Raw genomic sequence first — 18,048 nt, forward strand, 5'->3', positions numbered from 1 at the left:
TTCAGAGGTAGAATGTATGTTGAAAAGCCACTGAACGACGGAAACTAAATCCTATTGGTGTATTTTTAAGCCTGAAAAGGAATCTCAGTATCAACACTGTCTGCTTATCTGACTCTGGTTGTGAAGTGTACCCTCATATTACTTAGACTGCCACAGCTATTAGTGATGATCATGAAATTTGCTGGCTGTTTTAACAGTGGCTGATTTTTAACAAGAGGATTTACATACATAGGCACAGTTAAAAATTAATTTACTCAATAATCTAAGAAGTCATTTTGAAATGAGAAGGGAGAGCAAGAATAGCTTGCTTCAGCGATAAAACCAAAAGATTCTTAAATCACTACTGGCTCTGTGTGTGTATCTTTAAGTGCTTTCTAAAGAATCTATCTCTTTTCTGTATGATTGAAAATTTTAATAAAAAGAACAGTCCATAAATTCTCACTTACAGAAAACATTTTATAAATAAAACCATTGAGTAGAATATGCTTGCAATGAATATTAATGTCTTAAACTTAGTAAAACAAATAATAATAATCCTACTTAAATCCCTCTGCATAAAGATCAAAATAGTCCTTTATATAAACCATGGTAATACTCTGATATGGAAATGCTATCAGAATAATTTTTTATAGTCTAGGTTAAACATATTTGATTATCAGTATTTTGGATATTTTTTATAACAAGCTATTTAGAAAAAACAGGCATTATTATTTTTAATTGAATTCTTTCAGTGTAAACAATATGAATCGTTTTTTATAATACTACTCAGATGATTTGTTTTCCTTTTAAAATCTAGACAAATTAAGAACACCAACCACTGTCTAGACTCCCATTTTGTACTGGCATTTTTCGATATTCTTGTAAAATGCCTGGACCCTAAATAACTTAAGGCATTAAGAAAGTAGCAATGAAAAATAGTAAAGAAGAAGCAAACCTTCTAAGTAATATTTCTACCTTGCTTTGCATTTGATTGTCTTAATCGTCATAACTCAATCCTTGAAATGCTACATAAATGACACAATGCTTTAGCCAAGACTTTTCCTCTTTTTACCAGAATCATTACCTTCATCTGAGATCTGGAGACTCTGAATTTCTATGGGATTCACTGTATTTTAAGTTGCCTAAATATAAAAGTAAACAGATTTCCCTCTTTGAACTTTAACTGCATCTCATATGAACTAAAATGTTGAATTCGTTTGTTCTCTTTTTCTCTTTTTAACAACCTGAAGACAATTTTGTGAATGATAATGCTAAATACTGTTAGAACATCTGAATGAGAATCTCAAAATAACTGTTTTCTAATAAAGTTGTTGCTACTCAGGAAAATTTTTTTGCTCTTTCTCCCCCGACCCCCCACCTCACCCCAGTGTTTCAAAGAATAAGTCATTAAGCAGGGACTACATTTTATGGGTAAACATCTAGACAGGAAGGATGCAGTCTTTGACCAGGGACATGTATACAAGCAAACTCATGCACAAGAGAATATTACGGAGTAACATATCTGAAAGCTGTCTTAGGGAACTGCTTTACAGTATACAACAGGCTTATTTCAGGAATCCTCAAAATAAGGAAATAGGAATTATCAGGGGCACTGGATTTTGGCTAATATTCATGATCAGCTATGCCACATAACTGAACACCACCGCCCTCCCCCTCCCCAACTGTGGCCAAATATTTGTATTTTTACAAACATGGATTAGACATCTCCCTAATGCCTGAAAACACAGCCAACAGTCAGGGCTTCAAGGCCCTGGGACAAAATCTTTCCCCTGTTTAAAGACCCCCTGAAATGCTGCTTCCTCCATAAAACCTTCCATAACAAAGTGGAAATGGGAAACATATGTTCTCAAACTTCACTTGTTATTCAGTCGCTTAGTAGTGTCCGACTCTGCGACCCCATGGACTGCAGCACACAAGACTTCCCTGTCCTTCACTAGCTCCCAGAGTCTGCTTGAGCTTATTGCCATTGAGTTGGTGATGCCATGCAACCATCTTGTCCTCTGTCACCTCCTTCTTCTTCTGCCCTCAATCTTTCCCACCATCAGGGTCTTTTCCAGTGACTCAGCTCTTCATATCAAGTGACCAAACTATGGAAGATTCAGTTTCAGCATCACTCCCTCCAATGAATATTTCTGATTTAGAATTAACTGGTTAGATCTCCTTAGTTATCCAAAGACTCTCAAGAGTCTTCTCGGGCACAATAATTTGAAAGCATCGATTCTTCGGCACTCAGCCTTCTTTATGGTCCAACTCTCACACCAGTACATGACTATTGGAAAAACCATAGCTTTGACTATATAGACCTTTGTTGGCAAAGTGATGTCTCTGCTTTTTAATATGCTGTCTAGGTTTGTCATAGTGTTCCTTCCAAGGAGCAAGCATCCTTTAATATCATGGCTGCAGTCACAGTCCACAGTGATTTTAGAGCCCAAGAAAATAAAATCTGACACTGCTTCCACTTTCTCTCCAACTATTTGCCATGAACTGATGGGAACGGATGCCAGGATCTTAGTTTTTTGAATGCTGAATTTTAAGACAGCTTTTTCACTCTCCTCTTTCACCCTCATCAAAAGGCTCTTTAGTTCCTCTTTGCTTTCTGCCATTCAATTCAGTTCAGTTCAGTCGCTCAGTCATGTCTGATTCTTTGCGACCCCACGAACTGCAGCACGCCAGGCCTCCCTGTCCATCACCAAGTCCTGGAGTCCACACAAACCCACGTCCATCGAGTTGGTGATGCCAGCCATCCAACTATCTCATTCTCTGTCATCCCCTTTTCCTCCTGCCCTCGATCTTTCCCATCATCAGGGTCTTTTCAAATGAGTCAGCTCTTTGCATGAGGTGGCCAAAGTATTGGAGTTTCAGCTTCAATATCAGTCTTTCCAATGAACACTCAGGACTGATCTCCTTTAGGATGGACTGGTTGGACCTCCTTGCAGTCCAAGGGACTCTCAAGAGTCTTCTCCAACACCACAGTTCAAAAACATCAATTCTTCGGCACTCAGCTTTCTTTATAGTCCAACTTTCACATCCATACATGACCACTGGAAAAACCAGAGCCTTGACTAGACAGATCTTTGATGGCAAAGTAATGTCTCTGCTTTTTAATATGCTGTCTGGGTTGTCATAACTTTCCTGCCAAGGAGTAAGCGTCTTTTAATTTTATGGCTGCAGTCACCATCTGCAGTGATTTGGGGGCCCAGAAAAATTAAGTCAGCCACTGTCTCCTCATCTATTTGCCATGAAGTGATGGGACTGGATGCCATGATCTTAGTTTTCTGAATGTTGAGCTTTAAGCCAACTTTTTCGCTCTCCTCTTTCACTTTCATCAAGAGGCTCTTCAGTTCTTCTTCACTTTCTCCCATAAGGGTGGTGTCATTTGCATATCTGAAGTTATTGATATTTCTCCTGGCAATCTTTATTCCAGCTTGTGCTTCTTCCAGCCCAGCATTTCTCATGAAGTACACTGCATAAAAGTTAAATGAGCAGGGTGACAATATACTGCCTTGATGCACTCCTTTTCCTATTTGGAACCAGTCTGTTGTTCCATGTCCAGTTCTAACTGTTGCTTCCTGACCTGCATACAGATTTCTCAAGAGGCAGGTCAGGTGGTCTGGTATTCCACTCTCTTTCAGAATTTTCCACAGTTTATTGGGATCCACACAGTCAAAGGCTTTGGCATAGTCAATAAAGCAGAAATAGATGTTTTTCTGGAACTCTCTTGCTTTTTCCGTGATCAAGCTGATGCTGGATTTCTGCCATTAGGCTGGTTATCATCTGCATATTTGAGACTGTTGTTATTTTTCCCAGTAATCTTGATTCCAGCTTGTGATTCACCCAGTCCAGCATTTCACATGATGTACTCTGAATGTAAGTTAAATAAGCTGGTTGACAATAGAGAGCCTTGATGTACCCTTTTTCCAATTTTGAACCAGTCCATTGTTCCATGTCTGGTTCTAACTATTGCTTCTTGACCTGCATACAGAGACAGGCATGGTGATTGGGTATTCCCATCTCTAACAAGTTTCCAGTTTGTTGTGATTCATACGGTTGAAATTTTTCACATAGTCAATGAAGCAGAAGTAGATGTTTTTCTGAAATTCCCTTGCTTCTCTCTGATCCAACAGATGTTGGCAATTTGGCCTCTGGTTCCTCTGCCTTTTTTAAATCCAGCTTGTACATCTGGATGTTCTCAGTTCATATACTGTTGAAGCTTAGCTTGAAGGATTTTGAGTATTACCTTCCTAGCATGTGAAGTGAGCACAACTGTATGGCAGTTTGTACATTTTTTGGTACTGCCCTTCTTTGGGATTGGAATGAAAACTGACCTTTCACAGTATGGCTACTGCTGAGTTTTACAAATCTGCTGACATACTGAGTGCAGCACTTTAACAGCATCATCTTTTAGGATCTGAAAAAGTAGAGCTGGAATTCCATCACTTCCACTCGCTTTGTGTGTAGTAATGGTTCCTAAAGTTTACTTGACTTCACACTTCAGGATGTCTGGCTCTAAGTGAATGATCACACCATCATGGTTATCTAGGTCATTATGACCTTTTTCATATAGGTCTTCTGTTAGGTCCTTGCCATTTCTGTCCTTTTATGTGACCATCTTTGCATGAAATGTTCCCTTCGTATCTCCAATTTTCTTGACGAGATCTCCAGTCTCTCCCATTTGTTTTCCTCTATTTCTTTGCACTGTTCACTTAAGTAGGCTTTCTTTTTTTTTAAATTTTTGTTTTTACTTTATTTTACTTTACAATACTGTATTGGTTTTGCCATACATTGACATGAATCCACCACGGGTGTATATGCATTCCCAAACATGAACCCCCCCCCCCCCAACTCCCTCCCCATAACGTCTCTCTGGGTCATCCCCGTGCACCAGCCCCAAGCATCCTGTATCCTGCATTGGACATAGACTGGCGATTCATTTCTTACATGAGAGTATACATCTTTCAATGCCATTCTCCTAAATCATCCCACCCTCTCCCTTTCCCTCTGAGTCCAAAAGTCCACTCTACATGTCTGTGTCTCTTTTGCTGTCTTGCATACAGGGTCATCATTGCCATCTTTCTAAATTCCATGTATATGTGTTAGTATACTGTATTGGTGTTTTTCTTTTTGGCTTACTTCACTCTGTATAATCAGCTCCAGTTTCATCCATCTCATTAGAACTGATTCAAATGTATTCTTTTTAATGGCTGAGTAATACTTCATTGTGTATATGTACCACAGCTTTCTTATCCATTCATCTGCTGATGGACATCTAGGTTGCTTCCATGTCCCGGCTATTATAAACAGTGCTGTGATGAACATTGGGGTACATGTGTCTCTTTCAATTCTGGTTTCCTCGGTGTGTATGCCCAGCAGTGGGATTGCTGGGTCATAAGGCAGTTCTATTTGCAATTTTTTAAGGAATCTCCACACTGTTCTCCATAGTGGCTGTACTAGTTTGCATTCCCACCAACAGTGTAGGAGGGTTCCCTTTTCTCCACACCCTCTCCAGCATTTATTGCTTGCAGACTTTTGGATCGCAGACATTCTGACTGGTGTGAAGTGGTACCTCATTGTGGTTTTGATTTGCATTTCTCTAATAATGAGTGATGTTGAGCATCTTTTCATGTATTTGTTAGCCATTCGTATGTCTTCTTTGGAGAAATGTCTATTTAGTTCTTTGGCCCATTTTTTGATTGGGTCATTTATTTTTCTGGAATTGAGCTGCATGAGTTGCTTGTATATTTTTGAGATTAGTTGTTTGTCAGTTGCTTCATTTGCTATTATTTTCTCCCATTCTGAAGGCTGTCTTTTCACCTTGCTTATATTTTCCTGTGTTGTGCAGAAGCTTTTAATTTTAATTAGATCCCATTTGTTTATTTTTGCTTTTATTTCCAGAATTCTGGGGGGTGGATCATAGAGGATCCTGCTGTGATTTATGTCAGAGAGTGTTTTGCCTATGTTCTCCTCTAGGTGTTTTATAGTTTCTGGTCTTACATTTAGATCTTTAATCCATTTTGAGTTTATTTTTGTGTGTGGTATTAGAAAGTGATCTAGTTTCATTCTTTTACAAGTGGTTGACCAGTTTAAGTAGGCTTTCTTACTCAACTGAATGCAGAGTTCCAGAGAACAGCAAGTCTTCAAACTTCACCACAAAAATAATCATAAAAGCAAGCTAAGATATAATCTAAGACCAAATTCGTGCTAACGGTTAATACAGCAAAGTCACCGAACTCCAGGGCTGGAAGCAAAGCTGGGTTTTCTGTAGAGCCTATGAACTCTAAGGGCAGAAGCTGGGAATGGCTCCGCTCTTTATCCACAGCATGACACATGGAGCCTGGTATGTAAGAAGTGTTCAGCAAATGATCCTTGAATGAATTTATTTTAATCCTGACCTTGTATTTATTTTATAAATGAAACTCAGAGAGGAAAATGAGTTACTGAGAATTGGTACCAGAGTCCGAACACGACTCTGGGCTAGCGTTTTCCATTTTATATTGTACATCCTCTGCTCGCTCTTGCCACCTTCTCTTCGGGTATCTTGCCTGCGAAAATGAGGTCAAACTTAGACTGTAACGAGGGTCTGGGAGGCTGGTACCTTTGTGCTGTTGCTGCTGATAGGGGCAAAAGTTTTATAACATCACAGAGGTAAGGAAAAAGGACTTTTAAAAAATAGTTAAGTTGCACATTATGATTTCCTTGGAAAGAAACACAGGAGAAATGAGCTACAGAAGCAAATAGGCCTGAATTATCTCTGAACGAATAACTCAAATTTGTTGAGTCATTTTGCATGTATTCATCCTTCCCTCTATCTATCCACCTACCTATCCACCCAGTCCTGTTCTATTTCCAAACTTGCCTTGCTATTACTGAGCATTGCTTTAAACATTTAACATCTATATAGCTCTAAATTTAACCCTGGTGAAGTGTCTACAAGCCATCTTACAGTTGGATCAATTAAAGACAAAGGGGACGGTACCTTGCTCTAGGTCACAAAAGGTAGCAGGGTGCAGGTTTGTGCCTTGGCCGACCTGAAACTAAAGTCCCGAGCAAATCATTCTGCCCTCAGCCTCCTGTTTTCAGGGTACAAAGACAAATGATGTTTTGCCTTAAGGATCTTGGAGTGTGGTAAAAGAGGCAACCAAGCAACTCATCCCTAAAAAGGAGTAACTCCAAGAGTCTGGGGGAGGATTAAATAGAATTATGGATGTAAAGCACCTAATACAGTGCCTGACACATCCAATAAGTACAACTGATCTCGTAACAACCATGCCAGGTTAGGGAGAGAAGTCCTTAAGCTTCTCTGAAATCCATCCACTGCTCTCCCAAACTTGAACTTCATCTATCTCTGCATTCAAATTACATACACAAAATATTTAAAAATTTTCTCCTTTATCCCATGATATAGATAACATGCTTTAGAAAGTAGTTCAAGGTGGTGGTAGTTGGCACTGCAAATATTAAAGAAGGTAGGGAATGATGCACAATGGGAAGGAAATTGTTAGAGAGGAAGGAGGTCAGGAACGAAAGGAGAGATGCTTCAGAAGCACCCAGCCAAATCATCTAATGTGTCCCAGCCCTGGGCAAACACCGATGGGTCCAATCCAAGCACATAGGGCTCATGATTCAGCGAGTGGTTCAATTCCATTAGTCATTTCTGGAAAAAGAAAGTCCATACCATGGCATTAGTCCTTTGCCTGACATTTTTCTACCTCATGAAACTAGGATGGGTTTTCCAAAATCCTTCCAGCTAATTTGAATGGATAAACATCTAACTTTCTGCTTTTGGACTTCTCAGTAGTTTTGCTGTACATGATTGCACAATTGCTCCAATTTACCCCAGAGGGTCATTTCAGTTGAATCCTTTGGCACGAGATGTGTGGAAGCTTGCACAGAGCCATCCCTCCAGTTCTCACGGAACTGGGCTGTATTGGGGTTTGTAGTGGATATATACCCATTAATTGGGGATGTGACCTGGGAATAATGTGACAGGAAAAAGGATCAGGGGGCTGAACTATGATCAGATCAACAAATATATGATTTTAATACAAAGAAAAAAAACTGAAAAAGCAAACCAGTTTTCCAACTTTAATATGCAGAAACAATAAAAGTAGACAAATTTTGTTGGTGCAAATTAGAATTGTTTGTATCAAAAAATTATGTCCAAAAAGTGACGAAAATAAAGGCTATGTCCATAAGTATACAGTGCAAGTATATGTTTTCTCTAGAGTAAGTCACGAGAATGACCTACTACACCTGCCACTCAGGAAATCCCCTAAAGTGAAGAACTATAGAGTCATTCTGAAGAACAGAATGGGAAAGACTAGAGATCTCTTCAAGAAAATTAGAGATGCCAAGGGAACATTTCATGCAAAGATGGGCTCAATAAAGGACAGAAATGGTATGGACCTAACAGAAGCAGAAGATATTAAGAAGAGGTGGCAAGAATACATGGAAGAACTGTACAAAAAGGATCTTCATGACCCAGATAATCATGATGATGTGATCACTAACATAGAGCCAGACATCTTGGAATGTGAAGTCAAGTGGGCCTTAGAAAGCATCACTACAAACAAAGCTAATGGAGGTGATGGGATTACAGTGGAGCTATTTCAAATCCTGAAAGATGATGCTATGAAAGTGCTGCACTCAATATGCCAGCAAATTTGGAAAACTCAGCAGTGGCCACAGGACTGGAAAAGGTCAGTTTTCATTCCAATTCCAAAGAAAGGCAATGCCAAAGAATGCTCAAACTACCGCACAATTGCACTCATCTCACATGCTAGTAAAGTAATGTTCAAAATTCTCCAAGCCAGCCTTCAGCAACACATGAACCATGAACTCCCTGATGTTCAAGCTGGTTTTAGAAAAGGCAGAGGAACCAGAGATCAAATTGCCAACATCCGCTGGATCATGGAAAAAGCAAGAGAGTTCCAGACAAACATCTATTTCTGCTTTATTGACTATGCCAAAGCCTTTGACTGTGTGGATCACAATAAACTGTGGACAATTCTGAGAGAGTTGGGAATACCAGACCACCTGACCTGCCTCTTGAGAAATCTGTATGCAGGTCAGGAAGCAACAGTTAGAACTGGACATGGAACAACAGACTGGTTCCAAATAGGAAAAGGAGTACGTCAAGGCTGTATATTGTCACCCTGCTTATTTAACTTCTATGCAGAGTACATCATGAGAAACGCTGGATTGGAAGAAACACAAGCTGGAATCAAGATTGCTGGGAGAAATATCAATAACCTCAGATATGCAGATGACACCACCCTTATGGCAGAAAGTGAAGAGGAGCTAAAGAGCCTCTTGATGAAAGTAAAAGAGCAGAGCGAAAAAGTTGGCTTAAAGCTCAACATTCAGAAAACAAAGATCATGGCATCCGGTCCCATCACTTCATGGGAAATAGATGGGGAAACAGTGGAAACAGTGTCAGACTTTACTTTTTTGGGCTCCAAAATCACTGCAGATGGTGATTCAAAGACATTTACTCCTTGGAAGAAAATTTATGATCAACCTAGATAGTATATTCAAAAGCAGAGACATTACTTTGCCAACTAAGGTCCGTGTAGTCAAGGCTATTATTTTTCCTGTGGTCATGTATGGATGGGAGAGTTGGACTGTGAAGAAAGCTGAATGCCGAAGAATTGATGCTTTTGAACTGTGGTGTTGGAGAAGACTCTTGAGAGTCCCTTGGACTGCAAGGAGATCCAACCAGTCCATTCTGAAGATCAACCCTGGGATTTCTTTGGAAGGAATGATGCTAAAGCTGAAGCTCCAGTACTTTGGCCACCTCATGCGAAGAGTTGACTCATTGGAAAAGACTCTGATGCTGGGAGAGATTGGGGGCAGGAGGAGAAGGGGACGACCTAGGATGAGATGGCTGGATGGCATCACGGACTCGATGGACGTGAGTCTGAGTGAACTCCGGGAGATGGTGATGGACAGGGAGGCCTGGCGTGCTGCGATTCATGGGGTCTCAAGGAGTTGGACACGACTGAGTGACTGAACTGAACTGATACCAGTGTTTTAAAACCATTTAAGCTTTATTTGTATTGAATGTGTCTCTACTGAACAAGGCATGGACTAGCATTATCAGTAGTATTTCACTGAGTTAAGCATTCATCATGGGTGGGCCCTGGTAAGTGCTGCTCATGTACTTCTCTGTTGTCACTTTGTTCTTTTCCTTATTATAAAACACTACATAAATGCTATAAAAGTTCAAAAATATATGAAAATGGGTACAACTTGAACATTTTTTCCCAGATACACAAAAAAAGATATAAGGTTGTTTAAATTTAACAAATCATTTCCTCTAAATAAGAAATGCAAATAACATCCTGCTCCCAAAATAGAGCTCTCTGGTCGCCCATTAGCCCTTATGGGGCTTCAGCCAGAGCCCCAGTGCACTCTTCTGAGGGTCATCCCGCCATCAGGAAGCCAGGCACTTTTAATCTGAAGGTTTTGCATTCATTTCTTCATGGTCTCAAACACACAGTTTAACAGGGCCAATGGGAAAGGGACCGGCCATGATTCACATGAGGGCTTCCCAGGTGGCTCAGTTAAAGAATCCACTTTCAAAGCAGGAGACACAGGAGACTTGTGTTTGATCCCTGGGTGGGTAAGATCTCCTGGAGGAGGAGACAGCAACCCACTCCCGCATTCTTGTCTTGAAAAAGACTCCCATGGCTGTGAACCTTGCAAAGTTTCCCTCCTTTCACAGCAACAGGGCAGCTTCTCTGGAAAGCCATAGATACCCTCGTACAGAACTACCACAAAGAGTAAAATGCTTAGTTCTGTGATCATCATTATGGTGGAACAATATGTTGTAACTGAGATTTCCACAGAATCCATCACACTGACCATGGGGGGAGCTAAAGTGATTGGACTTGCTCCAGTTTCTACTTCCCTTGCCTTATTCACAAAATAAATCTACTAATTTAAGTTATAGCTCATTGTACTGCTACCATCTTTCTGACTCTTGAGTTTAGTCAATTTTAACAGCCCCAGCTTGAGAATGCATATAAAAGATGCCTGCATGTGTTCTTATAAGAGTAAATGATGAGGAAGAAAACAGAATTATCAAAACAAATATAATAGCTTACACAGAAAGCCAGTCAAGGTAAAAGCAAATGAGTCATAAACCAGACCCAAACGTAAATAGCTATCACCTCTCCATTTTGCACTTCATTTGCATCCATTTAGCCGCTTATATAACTGTAATGAAACACTAAAATCACTAGACCTACAGTTCTCTGAAAACAGCAGCTTTGCAAACTTTCAATTTTCTATTTTCAATGACAAGTCAACATTTCAAAGTGCAGAAGTTAAATGAGACAAGGAATGATAAATGATGCTCCACAATTGCTGAAATCTGATTACACTGAGATAAGAGCTGGCCAAATTCTACTTGCATGAGTTTATACCTAAAGAACAAGACGAAAGAAAGGAAGAAAGGAAAGAAGTCTTTAGATAAATGATTGCTTCCATTTATTCCTCCTAAATACAATATAAACAAGGATATAAAGAAAATGCAAATGAATTCAGGATCCCATTTACACTTAGGGGAAGAGATTAATAATGCAGTCCCATCCTGAAAGAAAAACCAAAAATCGACCCTCATTTAAGAAGCTAATTTATGCACTCCTGAGTCCTCATACAAGTTAAGCAGCACAGAATATCACAGCAGGCATAGAACAACAGATCTCAAACCCTGCTGTGTTTGTTCAAGAAGGCAAGTTAAGCTATTCCTAACAGGAAACAAAACACATGGTCTGGCTATTAAACAGGGATCGTTTTGCCATACTGTATAGCTCTGACTCCATCAATTGCTGTTCCAAACAGGATTAGAGATGTGGTTTTCTTTAACTATGGTTTTGAGAAAAATGCTTATGCCTGCTCTGAATTTTGAAGCCTATGTTAACTAATATGATGCCAGGCAAGACACAGGGTACCTTCAAGACCTTCAAGACACTGTCTTTGAGAAAGTCCAAATTTGCGTAAAGACAACACAAAATGAAGGGGAAAGGTGCACCTGTATTGAAAAGTTAATCACATAAACAGCCAAATTTGAAATGCCCCCAAAGCATTTATTTTAAGTATTCAAGGCTCCATGTTATAGAGATTAAGTTAATCACACAGTGAAAAACTGATGTCTAGTTCCTATAGACAGAACCTACTTAGATGAATCTGCAGTTTGAAAACTGGACTGTTTTTGTGTATATACTACTGAATATACATTTGCAAACAACTCTGGGCAATTCTGTTATTATTATAAAATGGAATCTCCCAGACATTTTCGTAGACATCAATAATCATATAAGAGAAAAAATGCAAACTGTTGTACTGTTCTACAAAATATGGACCTTTCTCCATTGCTGAACTCAAGAACAATGTACCCAAAGGAGAAAGTGGTTCAATTTTCACTAAAAAGAACAGATTTGTATTGGCCTGAAGACTTCAGGTCTGTATTGCTACATGTTTTTTAACCAAGACTTCAGGACACTGCCTATGTATTTGGTGAAAATATTTACTGATCAAGTGTATAACCAGTTAGTATAATATCACTCCTACTTTGTATTAAGGGTTAAAATTTATAGAATGTAGAAATTATCTCAGAGGTGTTCAAGAATCACAGGAAAAATAAAACCTTTTTTTTGTGTTTATGTGCAAACCATTGTTCTAGAAAATAGCCAAAAGGGCTAGAATATTTGTAACACTCTCAAATTATTAGAATTACAAAAATGATAATTTATAGACAACAATCATTAATTACTGCTACACATAAGAGGGATATCCAAATGGGACATTTTTAGTTGTAGATCAGCCAAGAGATTAAAATAAGCATGTTTACAGAGACATAACTATTTAAAATATTTATAGAGAAAACAGTCGCAGATGATTCAAAGAGAGATTCCAACAAAAACACAGCACAAATGTAGACACCATATGGTTCAACGTATGCACTCATGACCTCATGTGAAAAGCCGGCCAAAGACACAGCAGCTGGAGATACCTCCCTTTTACCCCCAGAACAACAAACTCTTGGGTTTGGAAGGGACTAATTATAATCATGTACATGGATGAGTGAAACCTATGGGTAATGTCAAAATCTTCAGGAAGAAATGTCTCAAAACAATTGTTTCTGAAAGCCTTTGCCTTGTTGGGTTTCAAATGCAGTCTCCCTTTCTTTCTGACTCCATCTAGGCAATTCAGGCAGGTGATACACAGTTTTAATGAAACAAGAGAAGCATCACATTCTTTCTGGGCTCTTTTGTCATATCTTGACAATTCATTAGCAAGATAATTATTTGAGGGGAACTGATGCTTGTGAGAACTTTCTACCAAAAGTCTTTGGTAACACTAGGGAGGGGAAGGGAAGGAATGTGAGGGACAGGGATGCTCATACATAATCTGTTGAGACTAGTGGTCCTGAAGGGGAATGCTTTCTGTCTGCAATGTGCCTCTCTTCAACCCACCTCATCTTCCAGCCTAGATCCCCAAGGATTACAGTCAAACTCCTCCAAAGAACTGAACTGCCCAGAAACTATCCAAAGAGTTCTGAAATCATTTCACACAAGATCCCTCTAATTTTTTGTTTAAAATAAATACCTTTCTCTATCTTAATTGAAACAAGACAGTTTGTAGCCACAGTGAGGAAGGGAAGGCAGGGTTATTTTTTGTCATCCAGGGCTGCAGAACAAGTCTATTGGGCAGTATAACATCTTTGGGACAGAGGAAAAGCCACTGGAGCATCTTCCTCACTTTCGAACTTTCTATGACCATAAATAATAATGTGTTTCACTTTGCAGGGCATGTGATGTGAGTCAAGATATGATGATAGAAGAAAAGAGTGATGAGCTAAGTGCTATTGAGAACTCATATGGCCCAGCAACATTTGTTATTACCATATTCTGCGCTGGTTTGTTTTGAACTTTGTTTTAAAATTCCATGGCTGATGACACTTCAAATTCATGAGGAATCTTTTACAACAGAATGCTTTTGTCTATGGATCAGTGAAAATTTGATGAATAAATACCAGTAAGTTGAGGCTAGTCCATTTTTAGATACTTAGTTTAAGTCTCTTTGCAAAGAAATTTCTAATGTGGGCAATTAAGCAAGCATAACCTATCAAAGATGCCAATCCTTCCAGATAATGTGGAATTCTGACCATATATTTACCCTAAAGCTCTTGCTCTACTCAAATACTTTAACTTTTAATGAAGTGTTCAGTCCTTTTGTGATGGCACTGAAGTGTAATCAAACATCACCACAAGCCAAGTCACACACTAGCATGTCTTGCCTTGTTTAAATATCTCAAATGTATTTGAGTAACTGTGTAATGATTTCTAGGCCTCTGGTTGTCCATATGGTCTGAACAGACTGTCTTTTGTAGAGCAGTTGTGCTATCTTAGTGAGACAAAACCGAATCATCTCTGCTCCAAAGTGGAGAGCTTAGGGGGGTCAGATTAAGTTTCATGGTGGTGCCTTACCTCAACTCTTGAAACCAACTCACATCAGAGCCTGAGAAATTGCTCTGTTGCCTGAAAATCTTGCTTGCATTTGTGAAATACACAGGAACAACACACCAAGCATCATGTGATATGTACTCTGCCACAGCTGTCCTTAGGATGCAGTGACAAGCCATGGATGATACGACAAAGCCAGCACTGCAGCCATAGGGAATCTTTCTGGACAGCAAACACGCTACATGGTGGCACCACATCATCTCAGACAGATAATGAGGACCAGCGAAAGGGTCTATGGGCAAGAACTCTGCTCTAATGCTCTCTGGGTGGTATGGGTATTGAGACAAGCAAGGTAGCTGTTGATTTTTCAATTAATGAAACTTAAGGGGAGTTTTAGGGATTTGGCTTAAGAGCTCAGAAACTAAAATGATTACTGGGCCTTACTAATTATTCACATTATCTCCCTAGGAAAGTACCCCAAGGATGATCTGAAATGTTATGCTGGAAGAAATGTGACAAACTTATTCTTCAGCTATTATTTGAGAATTCTTAGCAAAATGGTTGAGCATAGATTCATCCCCAAACCACTGGCCACCAAAGTGCTTTCTGGTGGGATTCAGTTGGCAAAGGGCTAGTGGACAATCAAGTCTGTGGGTGTTTCTGCTCCTGTCCAACTTCAGGCTCCTGAAGTCCTAAGAGGAAAACCATTTCACTGGTCATGAACGATGCCGAACACACAAGACCATGGAGGCATGCATGATTCATGAGTTCTGGGGATGACTGGAATGTGATGGAAAAGAGTTTTACCTTTTGTGCCTGAGGTAGCTGAAAAATAAGGAGAAAAAAGAAAAAAAAATCATTATATAAGAAGTGAAGATTAACTGTAAAACTTCATTTGGCTGTCATTGGCAAATGGAAGGACCAAAATGGGGAGAAAAAGAGGAAAATAACAACCAAAGCCAAGTCATTCCCTCATATAAAGTTATGGTGTTGATTATTTCACCTGCTACCTTAATTCACAGTGTCAACAGATAATCTGTGACTTTGACAGTGCATGTATTGGGTAGTTTTTGGTAGCCTTCTGCAAAGCTGGACCTAAGGTTCTTCTGTCCAGTGATCGAAAGCACTAAGAAAGTGCTTCCACAGGAACAGAGAGCAGTTCCTTCTTCCTATATGCCAACAGTTCTCCACTGCTGAGGGGCTGTCCAGAGACATGTGGGGCTGTCAAAACTTGGGACAGGGGAGGGAGTAAGAGCTACTGGCCTCTGGTGGATAGAAACCAGGCATTCTGCTAAACTTCCTAGAATGCACAGAACAGCCCCCACTGGCATACGTAGTGGTAGAACTATACTGCCCATATGTCCACTGTGCCAAAGTTGAGCAGCTCTGCTATACGTAGAGGCAAGACCATTTGAAGAATGTCGTTTAATTTAAAGTCAGTTTTCCTTGCTTTGTAGCACAGTAACTGTTCCCTTTATTGCTGGTTAAGGAAGCATGCACAAGAATTCATGCATATAAAGTAAGGCTGATACTCCAAGAACAATGAAAAGGCAGTCAGTCAATAAATAAAATAAGACATGATAGCTATGCCAATGGCACGGGGAAGGGACTGAGATTATAGGTATGTGGAGAAAGACTGAATATTTATGAGACATATTTATCTATTTTTCTACAGTAAGACTATTAAGCTGTGGTTTAGTGTCATGGTGTTCGTAATTGCCATTACAGCATGCAGTGTTTCGAAAAGCAATTTTCTAATCTGGAATGGAATTAACATTATCCATATATTAAATACCAAATGTAAGAATTACATCACTTTCAAGTCTTTTCATAGAGACTAACATTTATCAAGTGTGAAATTCTCAGCCGGCACAGTGTTAAGGCCCTTATTTGTATCACCCCCCCTAAGTCACAATAACCCAATACTAGGTTCTCTTTATTATACTCATTTTACCGATGAGAAATACAATGACATTTAGACATTATATATGATGTTCCGTAGAAAGTAAATTTGAGGGCGGGGTTATCTGACTTTCAGTCCATTTAGTTGCTCAGTTGTGTCCGACTCTTTGCGACCCCAAGTACTGCAGCACGCCAGGCTTCTCTGACCATTTGACTTTAGAATGTACAAATTCAATTCAACTCACATGTTAAAAATGGCCACAAACACTTGGGAATTATGACAACAAACTCTCTGTGTCTCTAGAGTTTGTAACACTGGAACTGCCAGAATATGAAAGATAACTAAACCAGGCAGCCTATGGTCGGAACCTCCTGCCTTTCCCATTCTTTTGTCCCTGTGAAGAATACTCTCTCTTCACAGACACTAAAACTGGGGCTTTCTTGAACCTGTCATAAGGCCCTGCCCCGTGGATGGAGCCCAGTCAAAGATCAAAGGGATAAACTCAAACCAACACGGTGTCTTGTATCTCAGAGACTGCTCCAGAATGGTCCAGAGAGTGTCCACAAAAGGCAGACCCCAACCTCCCAACAATCAATTTCCAAGCACTTTAATGCTGAAAGGTCTCTCAATTTAGGAAGACAGAAATATAACCATGATTTCTTGATTCCTTCCTCCTACGTATAGCTGCCACTATTAAAAAGGAAGCTCACATGTTTCTCCAGCACTTCTCAAGAGTGCAGAAATGTATCAAGAGGTGAGAAATTGAGCCTAAAATGAAGAGTCACTTAAATAAGAGTCTTAAATATTAAATATCTTTTTCACAACGTAAAAGAAACTTTGGAAATGCAAACATTAACAGAATGACAGATGTATGCTTCCTTAGGAAAGAATCTGTGTTGAATCACAGATGATATGAAATGCATTGGATAGTGATGAGAATTATAACTGTTTGATGAATTAAATACCAAAGTCAAGGCCTGCACAAATCGTGGGACTTGACAGGCCTCTTTAAAATGAGAGCTGCCCTTTCTCTCTCTCTTTCAGGTTTATCTTGGTGGAGCAGGAAACTCTTCATTTTGAGTCACCCATTTAAGCACAAGAGAAGAAATCCTGGGCAGGAAAATGAGAGACCAAGTTTTTGTGGTGATGTCCTCAGTTTGAGGCTGCCCTCAAGTTCTCCACAAAACATATATTTTCCTTAAGAAATAATTCATGAGAACAAAGAACAACTTTCCTACCAGAGCTTTTAAATAACATAAATTATAGCCTGCAATGCCACACACAGGTTGGACCTTGGAAAAGAAGCCCCAGAATAGAACACAGCAAATTGAGATGGGCTCACTGGCAGCTGCAGATGCTACTGACTGGGAGTCCACGCTCTTGATGACACATGGTTCACGCAACACTCACAGTGTGCAGTGCTCTGACCCAGGAGCCAGACCAGTGGGACACTAGACTAACTCTGGCCTCTAGCTGGAGTCTTGAGACACATGCATTTTAGCCTTTGGTCAGAGTGCTTATCTGTATAAATGGATGATCCAGGGAGGGCTGGGGAATGGGCCAGTTCTTAGATGGCAAAGAAGATTAGCTTCAAGAGTCACGTCTGACAGATTGGTAATGTATTTCCATAGGGCCATGTTGAGAAAGTTTCTGAAGTTATATTTTATGGAAATAATG

At 39.7% G+C, this 18,048-nt stretch overlaps 1 protein-coding gene across 1 annotated transcript in view; it reads right to left on the reverse strand.

Moving 5' to 3' along the window:
• Nucleotides 1-18,048, reverse strand: part of CACNA2D3 (calcium voltage-gated channel auxiliary subunit alpha2delta 3) — an 875,864-nt gene that overhangs the window by 217,517 nt on the left and 640,299 nt on the right. The window contains exon 14 of the mRNA XM_068982393.1: nucleotides 15,276-15,293. Within this exon, the coding sequence (XP_068838494.1) occupies nucleotides 15,276-15,293 (18 nt within the window). The remainder of the gene's footprint in view (nucleotides 1-15,275; nucleotides 15,294-18,048) is intronic.

Source organism: Capricornis sumatraensis, chromosome 10 (assembly GCF_032405125.1).
Source record: "Capricornis sumatraensis isolate serow.1 chromosome 10, serow.2, whole genome shotgun sequence".
Lineage (NCBI taxonomy): Eukaryota > Metazoa > Chordata > Mammalia > Artiodactyla > Bovidae > Capricornis > Capricornis sumatraensis.